Genomic DNA, 14347 nt, shown 5'->3' on the forward strand with positions numbered 1-14347 from the left:
CCTAGGCAGAGTGCGGAAGCAGACAAAAAGTCCCTTGTTGAAGTGATCTATTAATTATTATCTTTCACTTGGAGAACCCTGAACAGGGGGTCATTACTGTTTATTTTAATCAACCTATACAACAGTAGCATAGTTCCCTTAGATATTTTTAATCTTGTTTCTGCACAAAGGTGAAATTTGTAATAACACTGATGCTGATCAGTTGAGGATGTTTTTCCAAGAAACTACAGGTGTTAACTTGTCCTGAACTAGGTGTCTGATTTCCCAAAGGCTCATTGAAGCTCTTTAAGCTGAACTGACCAGTTACCGAGTCTTGGCTTAATGGTTGGTAGGGGAATATCCCTAACTCTTTCAGGGACAGTAGGATTGATTAATTTTTCTGATACGCCGCTGAAGTAACACGCTTTCCTAGGATAAGAGGCATTGAGGGCACAAATGAAATCTAATGAGCGGTTTAGAGATATGCACGTGCATAGTCTGTTCAGAGTTAATGCTGTTAAAATGATTACCCCTGAAGAGAAGCCAGTTATTGATCCTGCTGGACAGGTATACCAAGTTCACTTGAGTACAGGAATAAATCGTGGTATGTCATGGAGTAATACAGAAGGCTGCTGCTTTCTGGGGATGTTTTCGTTCATGTATCACTTACAGACAGAAGAAACAGATTTGATGGGAATTCTTGTCTGTAGGAAAGCAGGAGGATCTTCAGTGAGCTGCAACAGAATTATATTTTCTTCCTGGTTTAGGGTGGAAGGTATTGGAATGAAACCGTCCTAAGAGCAAAGATTTTGTGTCTCCTTGCTGTTTACCATGGTCCAGCTGGAAAAAATGGCTGGCAGGAAGTGCTCAGAAAGCCACTTGGACATTTCCAGACAAATGCAGGCTGTCTCGGGGTTTTTTTTCCTAACACTACTGCAGTTTGAAAAACAAACTTAATTTCTTAAAATAAAAGTTTTAAGGAGTGCTGCATCACTCCGGCTGACTCGCTGCTAATGCTGAGGCTACTCGGATTTGGTGATGTTGCACCTTTCATTCTTCAACTTGCAATTTCAAAGTCAGCTGTGGAAAGATTTTGGGGATTTGGAGTGTGCGTGGTTTGGGGGGGTGTGTTTGGTTTTTTAATGCAGCAATAACTACTCAGTAAAATTTGAGTAGCATGGCAAGGTTACGAAAATGAGTTGCTGCGCCATTAAAAAGTCATAACTTAGCATGTTTCTGAGAAATGCATAGTAATGATTTTTCCCTACGTGAAAAGTTGCATAACGTATTAAAAGAAAGGGAAGGATGGGCGTGTAGGGAGCTAAAATTCTCAGACTTGCCACTGTCTCCTGAACCCTCACTGGAGTAAATGCATTTAGATTTCTAATGAGAGCTGATATTAGCAAGAAGTGAAAGGAGTCACCAAAGCGAAGTCAGGAGAACGCTGCAGTGTAGACCTCAAGTAGCCAAACTGCTGAGAGCCCGCCTGCCACCAGTGTCACTGACCCGAAAAAACCAGCAAGGACCTGTAATGGTTGCTTGTACCAGACTTCTTTCCTATTTGACCTGAACACAAGCGGGTGTGTTATGGCTAAGCGCTGTTTCTGTTTACAGTCTTAATTTTGCAATTTCATCTTTCGATTGCCTCAACTCTGTTTTGCCTGCAGCCTGAGAATAATAATCAAGGGGCAACTGATAGTGGAACGTAACTTTGTCCTTCTCAGTCCTTCACGTGTGCTGCTACCATGTGCTGCACGTTCGAGGGGGATGTGCAAGTTAAAAAATATGGGATGTTGTGTTCATGTCTGTGAATTGTGACCTGCAGAATAATTCTGCAACCATGCATCGGCACGCCTGAGAGCTTGCAAAATGAAAGACTGAGACAGCATGTTACAAAATAGTTTCTAGTTTTGCTTTTCAAACAGGAATCCAACCTTCCTTCTTCCCTGAGTAACTTGATGCAGGGCAATGAATTGAAGTGTTGTTTGCACGCTTTTCCTATAAAATATTGGCATGCTTTCATCTCCATGCTTAAAGCTCTCAGCCTCCCTCCTGCACCCTATGAGAATTACTTAATACCTTTTACCAGGAAGACAACTTTCTCAATGAGCTCTGATAAAACTAGGATGTTTATTAGAAAAGAACTGTTGTAAAAGAGAACTTACTACTTAAGGCTTTCCAGTGGTGGTTACTTGTGTGTCTACTTGAGCAGCCCATGTGATTAAATTTAGAGTATTACTGTCAGATGAGTAAATATCCCTGTTCTGCAGATGTGGAACTGAGAGATTGGCCTGACATTACGTGACTGAGCGATGGCTGGGGTCAGAGCTCTGCGTTGTTTCTGATCCAGACTACTGCCCTAACCACGGGATCACCATTTCCCTTTTCAGTTCTTTTTAGATTTTTCTACATAATTTCCTCTTTAAGGCTGGGGTTTTTTTTCCAGGCAGTGGATAGTGCATATTATAATAAAGGAGATAAGAATCAGTCGCCTCTTACTTTGTGGTTATATTGAAGCTACAACATGCAGGCAAAAAGCCATGAACGCAAAAAATAGCAACTGGGAAATCTTGCTCATCTCACGATGTGTTTCTGATCGCTTGAGCAGGGAACAGAATGTAGCCAGTGTTTCAAGTGGAGATGTCTCAGAATAATGATACATAAAATTAGTTCAGACTGAAAAATGATTCCTTCCCAGACAGCCCAAGCATGAAGGTATCGGCTTTCTGTTAAGCCTTAGGTATCATTAATAGTCCAAAGGTCTTACGACGCTTAAAATTAATGCCTGTGTCCTGTTCAAACTCTGATTTGGTAACTCCGCTCCGATTCTTGTGTAACCCCTGTGATTTCAGCAGGTATCCTGCACCTCCCTTTCACAGAACAGTTTCTGGAGGGTGCTAAAAGCAAATGCATCATATGTCAACAGAGGGGTTGAATTTGTATTAGCTGCACAATGACCTAGTTCCCAGGGGCTCGGAGGAGGACCAGTGCATTGAGAAATGAGAGCGTCAAGGAAGCGTGTTATTTAACTGCCCATCCTAGTTGCAAGTTTGTAATGGAAAATGATTCATCAGCCATCACCAAGGAAACCAGGGAGTGTGTCAGAATATACTACCTTATCTAGAGTTAAAGTTTGTGCCCCTTTCTCTTAGAAAGCATGTATTTAGTAATTTAGGAATGTTAATTCATGGGAAAATTCCTACTTGGCCTGAAATGTTGTGTCGTGTTCTGTGAAAATGTAAGCTTGTTTTACTACCAGAAAACAACTGGATTGTATTATACAGTGTCTCATGGATTTTAATTGGCTCATTTTAGGCATATATTTTCATTGACTACAGTAATCCCTCCACTCTGCGTACTGTTTAAAAAAAAATTACAGAAATAACTTTAGATTGTCACAGATAAATTCAGTGGTTTAAATTGATTTAAGCTAATGTAAGTTGTGATACATTATGTTGCTGTCATAGCTCTTGGCTTTTCCCATCCCACAGAGAAATTTAATTTATTTAATCTGTGTCCTTTCTGTTGAGGAGGAGACAGATCTGCAGGAGGAGCAGTTTGTGGAGGATTAGCCAGGAGATGGCAGTGGAGCGGATCACTGCCTGCTTCTGAAGAAGCAAGCGAAGTGGATGAAGGAAGGCAGCTCGCTCCTCTGACGGTATCGATGTTGGAATCTGTGCGTGAAGTAACCTACTGAATTAGAAAACATTTCCAATTTGCACCTTGTTTCTAATTAATGGCTAATGTCCTTTGATCCCTCGAATTTTCACATTGCTTAAGTTTATTTCCCTAATTAGAGCCACTGAACACTGTAAGTCCATGTTTCGGTGACTCTTCTTTGTGCCTCTCACCTGCAGAATTGTCCAAGCTCGTTTATGAACTGCACTGAGACAGAGTTCGGAGAGTTTTGTTCTCAAGGATTTGCTAAATACGCTCGGTAACTTGAGGCTGCAGTGAGAGATTTGTCACCTCTGTCAGTCTCTTCAGAAACCGTTGTGATGATTGGTGTCAGTTGTTATCTTGGATGACTGGCAAGGAGTAGGAGGATTTTTAGGCTTGGTTTATGATGAAGCAGATAGAGATTAAACTTATTTCCATGTGAAAGAGTAGGATTTCCAGCTGAAAGAGCGCCATGTGTTTTACAAAGCGGGCTGCAGTTACCGAGAGCATCGTCTTGCTCCACTCACCAGCGTGGTGGTGTGAGCAGCCGATACCGCTGACCTGCAGCGTGCAGAGATAGTTGGCGTTATCTGTGCATCTCGTGTGCCACTTCAGCAGAAGCTTATCCTACCTGATAAAAGCCCAATCTTGTTGCCTGTGTTTCCTGATCTTTACATGTTAGATCAGAACCTATAAAATACTTTGACTCCTGATGGGTGGTGACCTAACCGCTCCTCTAGCAAGTCCTTGTTTCTTCCTTAGTGACTTTTAGCGTTAAATACAAAACTGAAGCCCATGTCAACAGGAGAAACTTTGGGAGACCTCAGTTTGAACTGGTGTAGCCCGCAGTGAGCAAAGGTGGCCACTTTTCTTGGTCAAGTGGCCCGAGTGCTGAGGGGGACTCACAGAAATAGATGCATGGGAAGGTACCCCCCCGTGGTGAAGTGAAATGAATGGAGTTTGCTGTCATCTTGCTTATTAGTTCTGGAGTTGTTTGTTTGGGTTTTTTTATATTGACCACATAAATATTCAGCCAACCAAAAATTCATTGCTATGAAAGATATCCTGTGTGTTAGAGAATACTGTGTTGAGGAGATGGCAGGAGGTGAGTAGCTGTAATTGAAGTTTCCTTATCCGTGTGCCATGACGACTGAGCTGTAGAGATTTGTTCCCATTGCGAGTATAGGAAAGCTTCGGTTTTACTCTGAGCTTCCCCAAAACGTGTATTGCAGACCACAGGCGCCAGCGCAGGGAGCTCTGACACAGGCGGCCAGATGGATTTCATGGGGGCTGCTGAACTAGTCTTAACCCAACTGCTTTTGTAGGCTGCAGGATGGAAATAAAGCAACGGAGGGACAGGACAGACGGATGGCTACGTGGACGTTGTGGGCTTTGGGTTGCTCGTGTGCTGATGCAGTCCACTTCTTGGGGAAAAAAAACAGGAGGACAAACTTGGAGAGAAGTTGCCTCAGTGTATTTCTTGTAGCACAGGGATGTTACGCCCATTGTGGGGAACCCGTGTGTTCATAAGAGGGTTGCCCGTCTATTCAGGGGCTGCCAGGAGCCAGGTCGGCCCAATGCAGAAAGCGCTGTCCTCACTTGCTCTCCGGGGTTCTCAACAGTGGAAAATCACTGGGATACAGGATCACCCTTGCCAAACTCCTCTGTCTGTGATGTTTCTGGAATGATCTTTGCCCCACTGCCTTGCAGTCAGAAGGGAGCAGAAGGCAGCGGAGAATTTGCCCTTTTGAGTTTTCCACTCACCTTGTACCCTCTGACAAATGGCTTGAACGCGGTCTCCTGGCTTCACAACCCCAAAGGGGGGGAACGCAAAAGGAGAAGCAGCGAAACCCACGCTGTGCAGAGGAATCGGGGTGTGCTCTGCATCAAAAAGCCAGAATGCCTCAGACTAAATGGATGATAAAATACTTCCTTGATAATCAGGGTTGTTTCTCAGGAGAGGCCGGTGACCGCAGGCAGCTATCAGTATGTAAAGGTCGGTGTCCTTTAGCAGTCGGGAGCAAGGGCTGTTAGGAAAGGTCTTGGAATAGCAACAGTTGGCTGCAGAAATGCTCTGAGCTCCACTCTTGGCTGCGGCTGGAACTGAATTTTGCAGAAACAGGGGAAACATCAGAACTTTGGGGGCAACGGCTTGAGCACCGGGCAACGTGGCGTTCCCCAGAGCAGCCTGGGCAGGGGCAGCCGGCCTTTGTCCAGCCCGTGTGGGGAGCAGCAAACTGTGGCTTTTTCCAGACCTTTTAAATTTCGTTCATGTCCTTCCATTCTTAGGCATTTTTAATTAAAAAGCAAGACAAAACCCAACCTCTGGTGGTCTCTTAACTATGTGTTTTTAAGGCCGTGCTGCTGCCTTCCCCTCCCTGCCCACACCCTCTGCCTCCAGCCTTTGAACAAGCTGGCCTCTTTTCTTTTTTTTTTTTTTTTCTCTTTTTTCTTTTTTTATCACAGGCGACTCCAGTACAAATTAGACGTCCTGGAAAACCAAAGATACCACTTAACCACCGCCCAGGAGCCTATTTCGGGGTGTGGGCACGCCGGCTGGGGCTGCCCTGGCTGGGCACCCTGCAATTCTGTGTCCTGGGGCTGAGTCCCTGCCTAAGATTAGCCTCGGCTTCCCGGCCCCCCCCCCCCCCGCCCCGGGACCGGGGGGTGCCCGGTCAGGCTCCTGTCCCCGGGGCTGAGGTTTGGGGAGCGTTTGGGCACGTTCGTGTTCGCTGCGCTCGCCTCTTGGGTTGGGGCAAACCCCCCCCCCGAAAGGCCTCAATTACAAAATTGCTAAATTGGCTATTTCTAGGAGGAGGTTTCGGTGCTGCCTGCCGATTTTGTAACTTTTTGGGCACGGAGCGGGCTGCGCTAACGCGGTGTTACGGGGCGGGGGGGGGGGCACGGCGCCTTTAGCGGCTCCCCCGCCCCGCGGGAGGGGGGCGTGGCTCTGGCAGAGCCCGCCTCCTGTGGTGCGTGCCGGCGCGGCTGCCATTGGCTGTGCGGGCGGTGACGTGCGGGGACTGCAGTTGTTCCGCGGAGCGGCTCCGCGGCTCCGTTTGCGTCGCTTTAAAGGGGCCGCGCTGGCGGCAGCCCCGGCAGCGGCGCCGGTCCCACCGCAACGCACCGCGCTCCCGAGCCGCCGGTGCCCGGCCCCATTCGCGGCCGAGACGCCGAGCTGCCTGCACACCTACCGGCATCGGGGCGAACCGGGCGCTCCCGGGAGGTTCCGACCCGGTAAGGAGGCTCCGGGGGCTGATCAGGCGTGAGTCTGCACCGGGGCGGCCGGTACCGAGAGGTGCCGACCCGGCAGCAGGCTCTGAGGACCGGTGCACCGGGTGTCGGCACCGGGAGAAGCCGATCTGATAGTGCTGGCGGCGGTACCGGGAGGTGCCCACCCGGTGGGGGTCTCCGCTGGCCGGTAGGACGCTGCGGGGACCGGCGCGGCTGGTGCCGGTGCCGGAGGGTCCCCACCCGGTGGGGGTCTCGGAGGACCGGCGTGGCTGGTGCCGGTTCCGGGAGGTGCAGACCGGGCAGGAACCTTCAAGCACCGATCGTGCATGAGTCAGCCCCGTTGCGGCTGTCGCCGGTACCGGGGGGACCCGAGGAGCGGCCGTGCGTGAGTCGGCACCGGTCCCGCTCCCCGGGCGGCGGGCTGAGGCGTGCCGGTACCGGAGCCGGAGCAGCAGCCGCTGTCGGTCCCGGCACCGCTGACCGCAGGGAGCTGAGACCGGGCCGGCACCGGTGCCCGGGAGGACGAGGGGCTGCGGGATGCGTGTGCTCAGCGGCGGGTCCGGCACCACGGGGCGGGGGGAGATCCGGGATCCGCTTTTGGACTCCCACAAACCAGCCGCCAATCCGGCACCCACCACCTGCCATCCGCAGCGTTTTGGGGCCAAAACCACTTGTTTTGGGGTTTTTTTGTTGCAGAGCAGAGAGCTCCGGCCGCAGCGGGAGCCCTTGGCTGCGGTAACGCCACGGCTTCCTGGCAGGCGGCAGGAAAAATAAACACCATTAAATAAAAAAGGACCATCCCCATAACCTGAGGTGACCGGGCGGGGAGGGTGTTCCCGTTCCCCCCTGCCTGGGGGATTCGGGGTGACCAGGAGCCGTGGGGCAGAAGAAGGGGCGATGTGGGACCTCGGTGGAGGGTCGGGGCTGGCTGAGACCCCCTCCGAGCTCTGCTGCCCGGTGATTTATCAATTTTCTCGTTTGGTTCTGCTTCAGGAGGTGTGTACCTGGCCGGGGATGGGAGCGGGTCGGGGTTTTATTCCAGGAGCAGTGAAATTGTCTCATGATCCCAATGACGTGTGTGATGGTGCCGATGTCTGTGCTGGAGAGGGAGGTTTTCCCCTCCTTTTGGGGCAGCAGGGCTCTGTCCTCTGGTTTTGCCCTTAATACCATCTGAAGGGGTGGGCAAATGTGTTTGCCAAAGATCGGTGGTTGGGTTTTGAGTTTAAAAAAAATGTGTTGTATGCACCAGAAACATCAAATGGGGTTTTTTAAGGTTAAAAATGTTAAAAATAAGCAAGGGCAGAGTATGCCAGGTGATTAAAACCAGCACAGGGACTGTGCATGTGGTTGGGAAATGCCCCCGTGCCCCCTCGCTGGTGAAGCTCAGCAGTTCCCGGCTGCGAAATCAGGTGCTGATCCCCGTCCAGGCTCACTTGGATGCACCAGGGACTCATCTAGGGCCTGATCCTGCGGCGGAGGGCGGGTGCGGAGCGCGGTGCCGCTCCTCTCTGTGCAGCTCGTCCTGCGCTGAACCCATGACGGGATGAAGCTCACGGCGGTGCAGAGGTTCCCTGGGACATGCAGCAAGAGCTGATCTGCAGAGATAACGAGGGCGTCAAGTCTTGCTGGGCTCCAGCCCTTCCTCCCTGGGCCTCTTCCGGGCGGAGGGATCCTGGGGATGGCTGGAGGGATTACCAGAGGGGAAGAAAACGTGGAGATTTGGGGGATAAACTACCCTGGGAGATGATTCTTGTGGGAGCCCAGCAGCTCACCGCTATTATCAGGCATATTTTGACCCTCATCCCAAATTCAGTTTGTTCAAGCCATTCTGTATGGCGTGATTAATGAGCAAATACCTGTTTTTATTTTCTGTTTCAACATTCAGGCTTTGCATAATGTTAGGAAGCGCGGCTGCTTTTCTTTTATTTTGGAGGGAGTCCCTTTTTTGCAGAAGGTGGACGGATGCACTCCCGGAAAGCAGCCGCCGGGTGAGTCATCTCTGTGCAGAAATAGCTCTGCTGGGAGCGGTGACACGGTCCTGCAGGGATTTCACATCTCCCCACACCGCCAGCAGTGTGCCCAGAGACTCCACCAGCTCCTGGCTGGATTTAACGGGGTAATTTAGGGCTGGGAGATCTGCTAAGTGTTTTTTCCTCATCTCCGGTCCCCTCCCGCGTGGGGCAGAGCCAGGGTTTGAGGTGGCTGCTGCCAGACCCTACAGCTCAGCCTGCTTGTCTTAGGCTGGAGAGGATGAGCGCTGGATTATTAAGTCACTCTTAACGGTATCTCCCTTTTCTGTATCGTAAGAGGAAAACAGCACATGGGGGAAGGATATAATTTCCCCAACAGCCCCCAGAGGCCAGCGGTGAGAAATCCCATCCCAGACCTTTATCCACTAAATAACGCTGGCTTAGATTTTAATGTCTCCTTTGCATAAAAGCGATGCACATTTTGATACAATTAATAGCAGTGTTGGGGACGGCTGAGAGCAGAAGGCAGCTCTTGCAGAAGCGTGGCAGGGATGCTCCGATCTCCTGCCGGTAGACGGGAGCAGCAATTGTCCAAACTGACTTCACGGATTATCGTTTTCCTTAGAAATCCCACAGAAAAAGCTCCAGTGGCCTCTGTCCTCTCCCGTGACCCACAAAGGGGAAGCTGCCGGCTGGGGGAGGCTCTGTGCGGCAGCGGTGGCAGTGCCGGGGACGCCGGGGCGAGGAGCCTGGCAGAGGGGCTGATTTTTGTTTTCCAGATCAGGGTGGTCGATGCTGTATCCGACCTTGTGCTGGTCAGCTCTTGAAGGAGGCAGAGCTAAAATAAGCCAAAAGAGACCAAACTGGCTTTTTCCCAGTTCGTGGGTCAGTTTTTTTCCGTACATAACAAAACGTTAATTCGGGAGAGGTGGCTAGATGGAAGGTGGTTGGGGAACCTCAGCTGAAAAACGCTAAAGGGATTCTAGATTGCCTTGAGGTTGCTGTTTGGCTCTGTGCTTGACCTCATCTGCCCAAAATCTGAGATGTGTGCTGTTAGCCTTTCCTGTTTTGCAAAATGCAAAAAAACTCTTGGGCCCAGAAGAGCTTTTTTTGTGGGGCGGGTTACCTCCCCGTGTCCACATCGTCCCTTACAGCCACCCATAACGGTGGCCACGGGGATAACCAGCCGTTCCAGGGCTTGTCCCTGCGCCGCTGCGTCGGTACCGCAACGTCTCCTTAAGGCTTAGACCCAGATTATTTTCTCACTGCTGGCAGGTCTTTAGAATATAATGATAAAATTTACAATTAATCTTTCATTTTTAACCTTTTTTTTTTTTTTCTGTTTCTCTTGGTTTGGACCTGAAAATCGCGGTGGCTGAAGCCACCCCCAGGCTGGCTGTAGCATTATTTGGCTTCAAGTGATGTCTGTAAATAAACATCATCTTTTGATAGATGCTTCTACAAAGAAATAACTAGTGTTTGGTTTGAAGGCTTCACAAAAAGTCACTTTTACAAGATTTCAACCCGGGGTTGAATTTTGAGTGCCCTCTTCCTTTTGCAGTGTGCCACCTTTGAGCTGCAGTTGTGGTTTATTATTTTAGCAGAGTCATGAATCGCGGTTGTGCCCAAAATAGTTTGATGCTGGGCTTCAAACCGGGCAAATCCCATACGAATCACCTTCAGCTGAAAGACTCTTCCTGTTGTCGTGCTGATGACAAAAAAAAAAATCATCGAAATCCTCCTAGCCCCAGCTAAGCCGAGCTACTGGTGCCCAGTTAAAATTTCCAGTGTCCCAGTATGTTATTCCTCCCGCTAACCATCTGCCTGAGTTTCCAGCCAGCTTTGGCTGCCAGGTCGGTTTTTTTGAGGTTTCCCATCGTTCTGCTTTGATTGCTGGGGACCACAAGAGGTCGGCAAAATTCAGGAGATGTAACCTGGGTTCTGCCTTCCCTCCGGGGCAGCAGACTGGCACATCCTCACCAGAGCTGCCTGGGCACTCTGTTTCATTCCAGGATAATTACTCCATTAAAAAAAAAAAAAAACCCAAACCCAAAACCCCAACCCCAAACTAATTATACTGGAAGAAAATCAGGGCAATTTTGGAACAGGGCATGTGTTGCCAGGGTTTATTGCCGAGCCGTTCTGCTGGCTTGCTTTCACGTGCGGCAAAGCCCGGGCGCTCGGGGGAATTAAGAGGGATCAGAAGCATTAACCGGGCTCTGCCCGCTCACCCCGCTCTCCGGAGACTCCTTTAATTCCTCCGTTCCTGGTACGAAAGGTCCCGGGCTTGGGAGTTTGCTGCGGAACACAGAGCCTGGCCGCACCGTGACGCTTGGTGCCGTGCCCAAAGGTGGCACTGGGAAAACCCAAGCCATTAACCAAACTCCCCCTTCTCTGTGGTTTGCAGCCCGGCGAGCCCTAAGCGCTGCCTTCAGCAACGCGTTGCCTGCAGAGTGATGGTCTTAAAATGAAAAGGTGCTGCGAGGGCCTTGGGCTGCCATGCCTGTTTAAGGTCAGTGCCATTCTCACCCCTCTTACCCTCCCCGAACGGGGCTGTCCCCTCTCTTCTCGGGGCCAGGGAGCAGGAATCGGGTCCCCGTCCTGCAGAGCTCTGGCCGCAGGCGGGCACGGGAGCAGCCGGGAGGTGAGCGGGTGCTGCTGGGGCCGTTGTGGCTTTAGCCGAGGAGAGCGGGTGGGCACCGGGAGGCCAGGCTGGGGCTCACCGGTTTGCACCGTGTTGGCAAAGTGGGGGTACTTTGGGTTTAGAGCAGGGCAGGAGGCGGCTCCGAATTATCCCGGGTTTCTTGGGAGCCTGCGGTGCCTGCAGAGCTTGACCCAAGGGGAAACTGCACCCGGGTGATGGAGCAAAAATCAACCTGCAAACTGTTTTACTCTGTCCTGGCAGCAAGAGGGGGTCTACGGGGACACAAACCCCTTCACAGAGGTGGGACAGGAGCAGGCTGGGGAGCAAACCCCCCACAAGGACCCTCCTTTCACAAAACACCCCAAGGCGCATGCCGTCCCCCTGTTCCTCGGGAGGACGTATGCGGCAGTCGCTCGGCACAGTGACCGCCTTGACTGCGGGAACGGGATTAGCGGTGACCAAAGGATCTCTGTATAGGCAGGATAAATGCCTTAGGGCCGGGGCTGAGGTGTGTCAGCAGGGGATTAGCCCCCCCCCAGCCCAGCTGGGCTAACAACCTGCCTGGGCGTGAGGTAGCCAAGGAGCATCGCTCTGCGGGGCAGCCTCTTGCTGCTGTGGTTGCCACCGTTGCTGTGCCGGGGCCGAAGCAAAGTGCCTCGAACTAACGGCTGGGCATTATCCTTCCACCTCACAGGGTGTTGGTATGGCCAGCCCCCGGCCTCCCAAATACCTCCTTGTCTTCGATTTTGACGAGACCATCATCAACGAGAACAGCGATGACTCCATCGTCCGGGCGGCACCGGGGCAGGTGCTTCCGGAGCACATCCGACAGACCTTCCGCGAGGGCTTCTACAACGAGTACATGCAGCGCGTCCTGGCGTACATGGGGGACCAGGGGGTCAAGATGGGGGACTTCAAGACAGTCTATGAGAACATCCCCCTGTCCCCCGGCATGCCGGACCTCTTCCAGTTCCTCTCCAAGAACCACGAGCTCTTTGAGATCATCCTCATCTCCGATGCCAACATGTTTGGCATCGAATGCAATCTGAGGGCAGCCGGTTTCTACTCCCTCTTCCGCAAGATCTTCAGCAACCCATCTGGCTTTGACAAGAAGGGGTACCTCACCTTGGGGCCCTACCATAGCCACAAGTGCCTTGACTGCCCGGCCAACATGTGCAAACGCAAAATCCTAACGGAGTACCTGGCTGAGAGAGCCCGGGAGGAGGTGGAGTTCGAGAGGGTCTTCTACGTGGGAGATGGTGCCAATGACTTCTGCCCTTCCATGACTTTGACTTCAGCTGATGTGGCTTTCCCGCGGAAAGGCTACCCCATGCACCGGATGACCCAAGAGATGGAGAAGAAGCAGCCCGGAGCCTTCCAGGCCGCTGTCGTCCCCTGGGAGTCGGCTGCAGAAGTTGCCCGCTATCTCCAGGAGGTCCTCAAGAAGAAGTGTTGAGGATGGGCGCAGAAGAGACTTGCTTACTATAAGCAGCTGGGAAAGGAGAAGCTTGGGGGGTGACATCCTTTACCCCACGCTCGTTGGCACTACTCGCTCAGCCCCCCTCCTGGGTTGCTTTTCTGCCTTTCCTCTCCGAGCTCCTTTCTCCCCGGTGATTAAAGCACTTTCTCTAGGTCCCCCCTTCTCCTTCCTCTGCCGTGTTGAGACAAAGCCTTCTCTATGCAGCTCGGACATCTACTCCGGCGTGGGTGTTTGCCAACACTAATGGTGATTTTTTTGGGTTTTTTTTTTTTTCTTTCCCTTTTGACTTCACGAGCAATTCCTAAAAGACCAGAAGCCGGCTCCCTGCGGGCTGGGCCCTCCACGTGCTTCCTCCTGCCTTCATCCCCCTCGCCTGCCCGACCTCCGCCGGCCACGCCGGGAGCTGCGTGCTGTTGTTGCCTTGAACCTGATGCTCGAGGGCTCCTTGCCCCTTTTCCGGGCCACTGGAAGTTTAATCTGGGAATTTGGTGCTGCCCAGCCTCCCTGGCTCACCTCCCGCACCCCGCCTGGGCAGGGCAGCTCTTGGCTCAGCTGCTGAGCCTTGCAATGGAGTTAATTGTCCCTGGAGCCATTATCTCTGAAAAAACATGACGTTAAGGACAGGAAACCTTTTGGAAAGGTGGTACTTTGGAAGAAACCTTTAGTGTCCATCCCTACCCCACTTGCCCAGGGCACGGGCACAGCGAGCGCATCTCTCTGCAGGGCGGAGGACCTGCCCTTGCCTTCCACCCCCAGCCTCTGCTGCTGCTTCCAGGGCAAAGCAATCCCCACGTCCCCGGGGCGGCCAGGTCCCTCCTCTCCCCCAGCCGTCACCAGTCGTGTCCTTGTGTTTGCTGGATCCTATTGCCTCCCCCTTACCCAGGGGATGATTTTCCCTCCTGACCTGGTCGAGAGGTGCCGAACCTCCCCACGGAGGTGTGGTGCTGTAGCACTTCTGGCATCGGGTCCCCGGAGGCCAAACACCCCCAACCCCCAGTTGCCCCCTTGCCTCGCTGCAGTATTAATTACCCCGTTAATTGCACTCTGCAGGGGGGACCTACAGTATTCGCTGCTCTCTGGTGTTGGCTTCTCCTGGATTTATCCACAGCCTTACCGGCCCCGGAGGGTGGCTCGTAACTCCTCCAAAGCGTAGAAACCCTGGCGGCAAACCTGAGCAGTAAGGAAATAACCAAAGCAGCCCGAGTTGTTCCTCCTCTATTTCATTTCCCCCCTCTTTGTTCTTCCTCCTCCGGACCCTGTTCAACTGTGTGGAACTTAAAGCCATGGAATTAAAAAAAAAAAAAATCATATCTATGTATACAGAGATATATCTATATATTGCAGATACACAAGTTGTTTGTATCCAGGACATAAACCTGG

At 51.8% G+C, this 14347-nt stretch overlaps 1 protein-coding gene across 6 annotated transcripts; it reads left to right on the forward strand.

Moving 5' to 3' along the window:
* Nucleotides 1-3622: 3622 nt before the first annotated feature.
* PHOSPHO1 (phosphoethanolamine/phosphocholine phosphatase 1) lies at nucleotides 3623-14277 on the forward strand. 6 transcript variants are annotated; one of them, XM_054801968.1, is made up of 3 exons: nucleotides 3623-3637; nucleotides 11251-11355; nucleotides 12182-14277. In XM_054801968.1, exons 2-3 carry the CDS (start codon nucleotides 11311-11313, stop codon nucleotides 12941-12943), a joined length of 807 nt encoding a protein of 268 aa, XP_054657943.1. In that variant the 5' UTR covers nucleotides 3623-3637; nucleotides 11251-11310; the 3' UTR covers nucleotides 12944-14277. The 6 variants fall into 6 exon arrangements, with proteins under 6 accessions (XP_054657943.1, XP_054657940.1, XP_054657939.1 ...); XM_054801965.1 differs by lacking the exon at nucleotides 3623-3637 and adding an exon at nucleotides 6737-6876; XM_054801964.1 differs by lacking the exon at nucleotides 3623-3637 and adding an exon at nucleotides 7527-8861.
* Nucleotides 14278-14347: the final 70 nt, after the last annotated feature.

The sequence above is a fragment of the Grus americana genome, chromosome 22 (genome assembly GCF_028858705.1).
Source record: "Grus americana isolate bGruAme1 chromosome 22, bGruAme1.mat, whole genome shotgun sequence".
In the NCBI taxonomy this organism is placed as follows: Eukaryota; Metazoa; Chordata; class Aves; order Gruiformes; family Gruidae; genus Grus; species Grus americana.

Coding starts and splice junctions, on each gene's coding strand:
- PHOSPHO1 (XM_054801968.1), top strand. CDS start 11,311: ATGAAAAGGTGCTGCGAGGGCCTTGGGCTGCCATGCCTGTTTAAG. Junction 11,356..12,181: donor GGCTGCCATGCCTGTTTAAG/GTCAGTGCCATT, acceptor TCCACCTCACAG/GGTGTTGGTATGGCCAGCCC.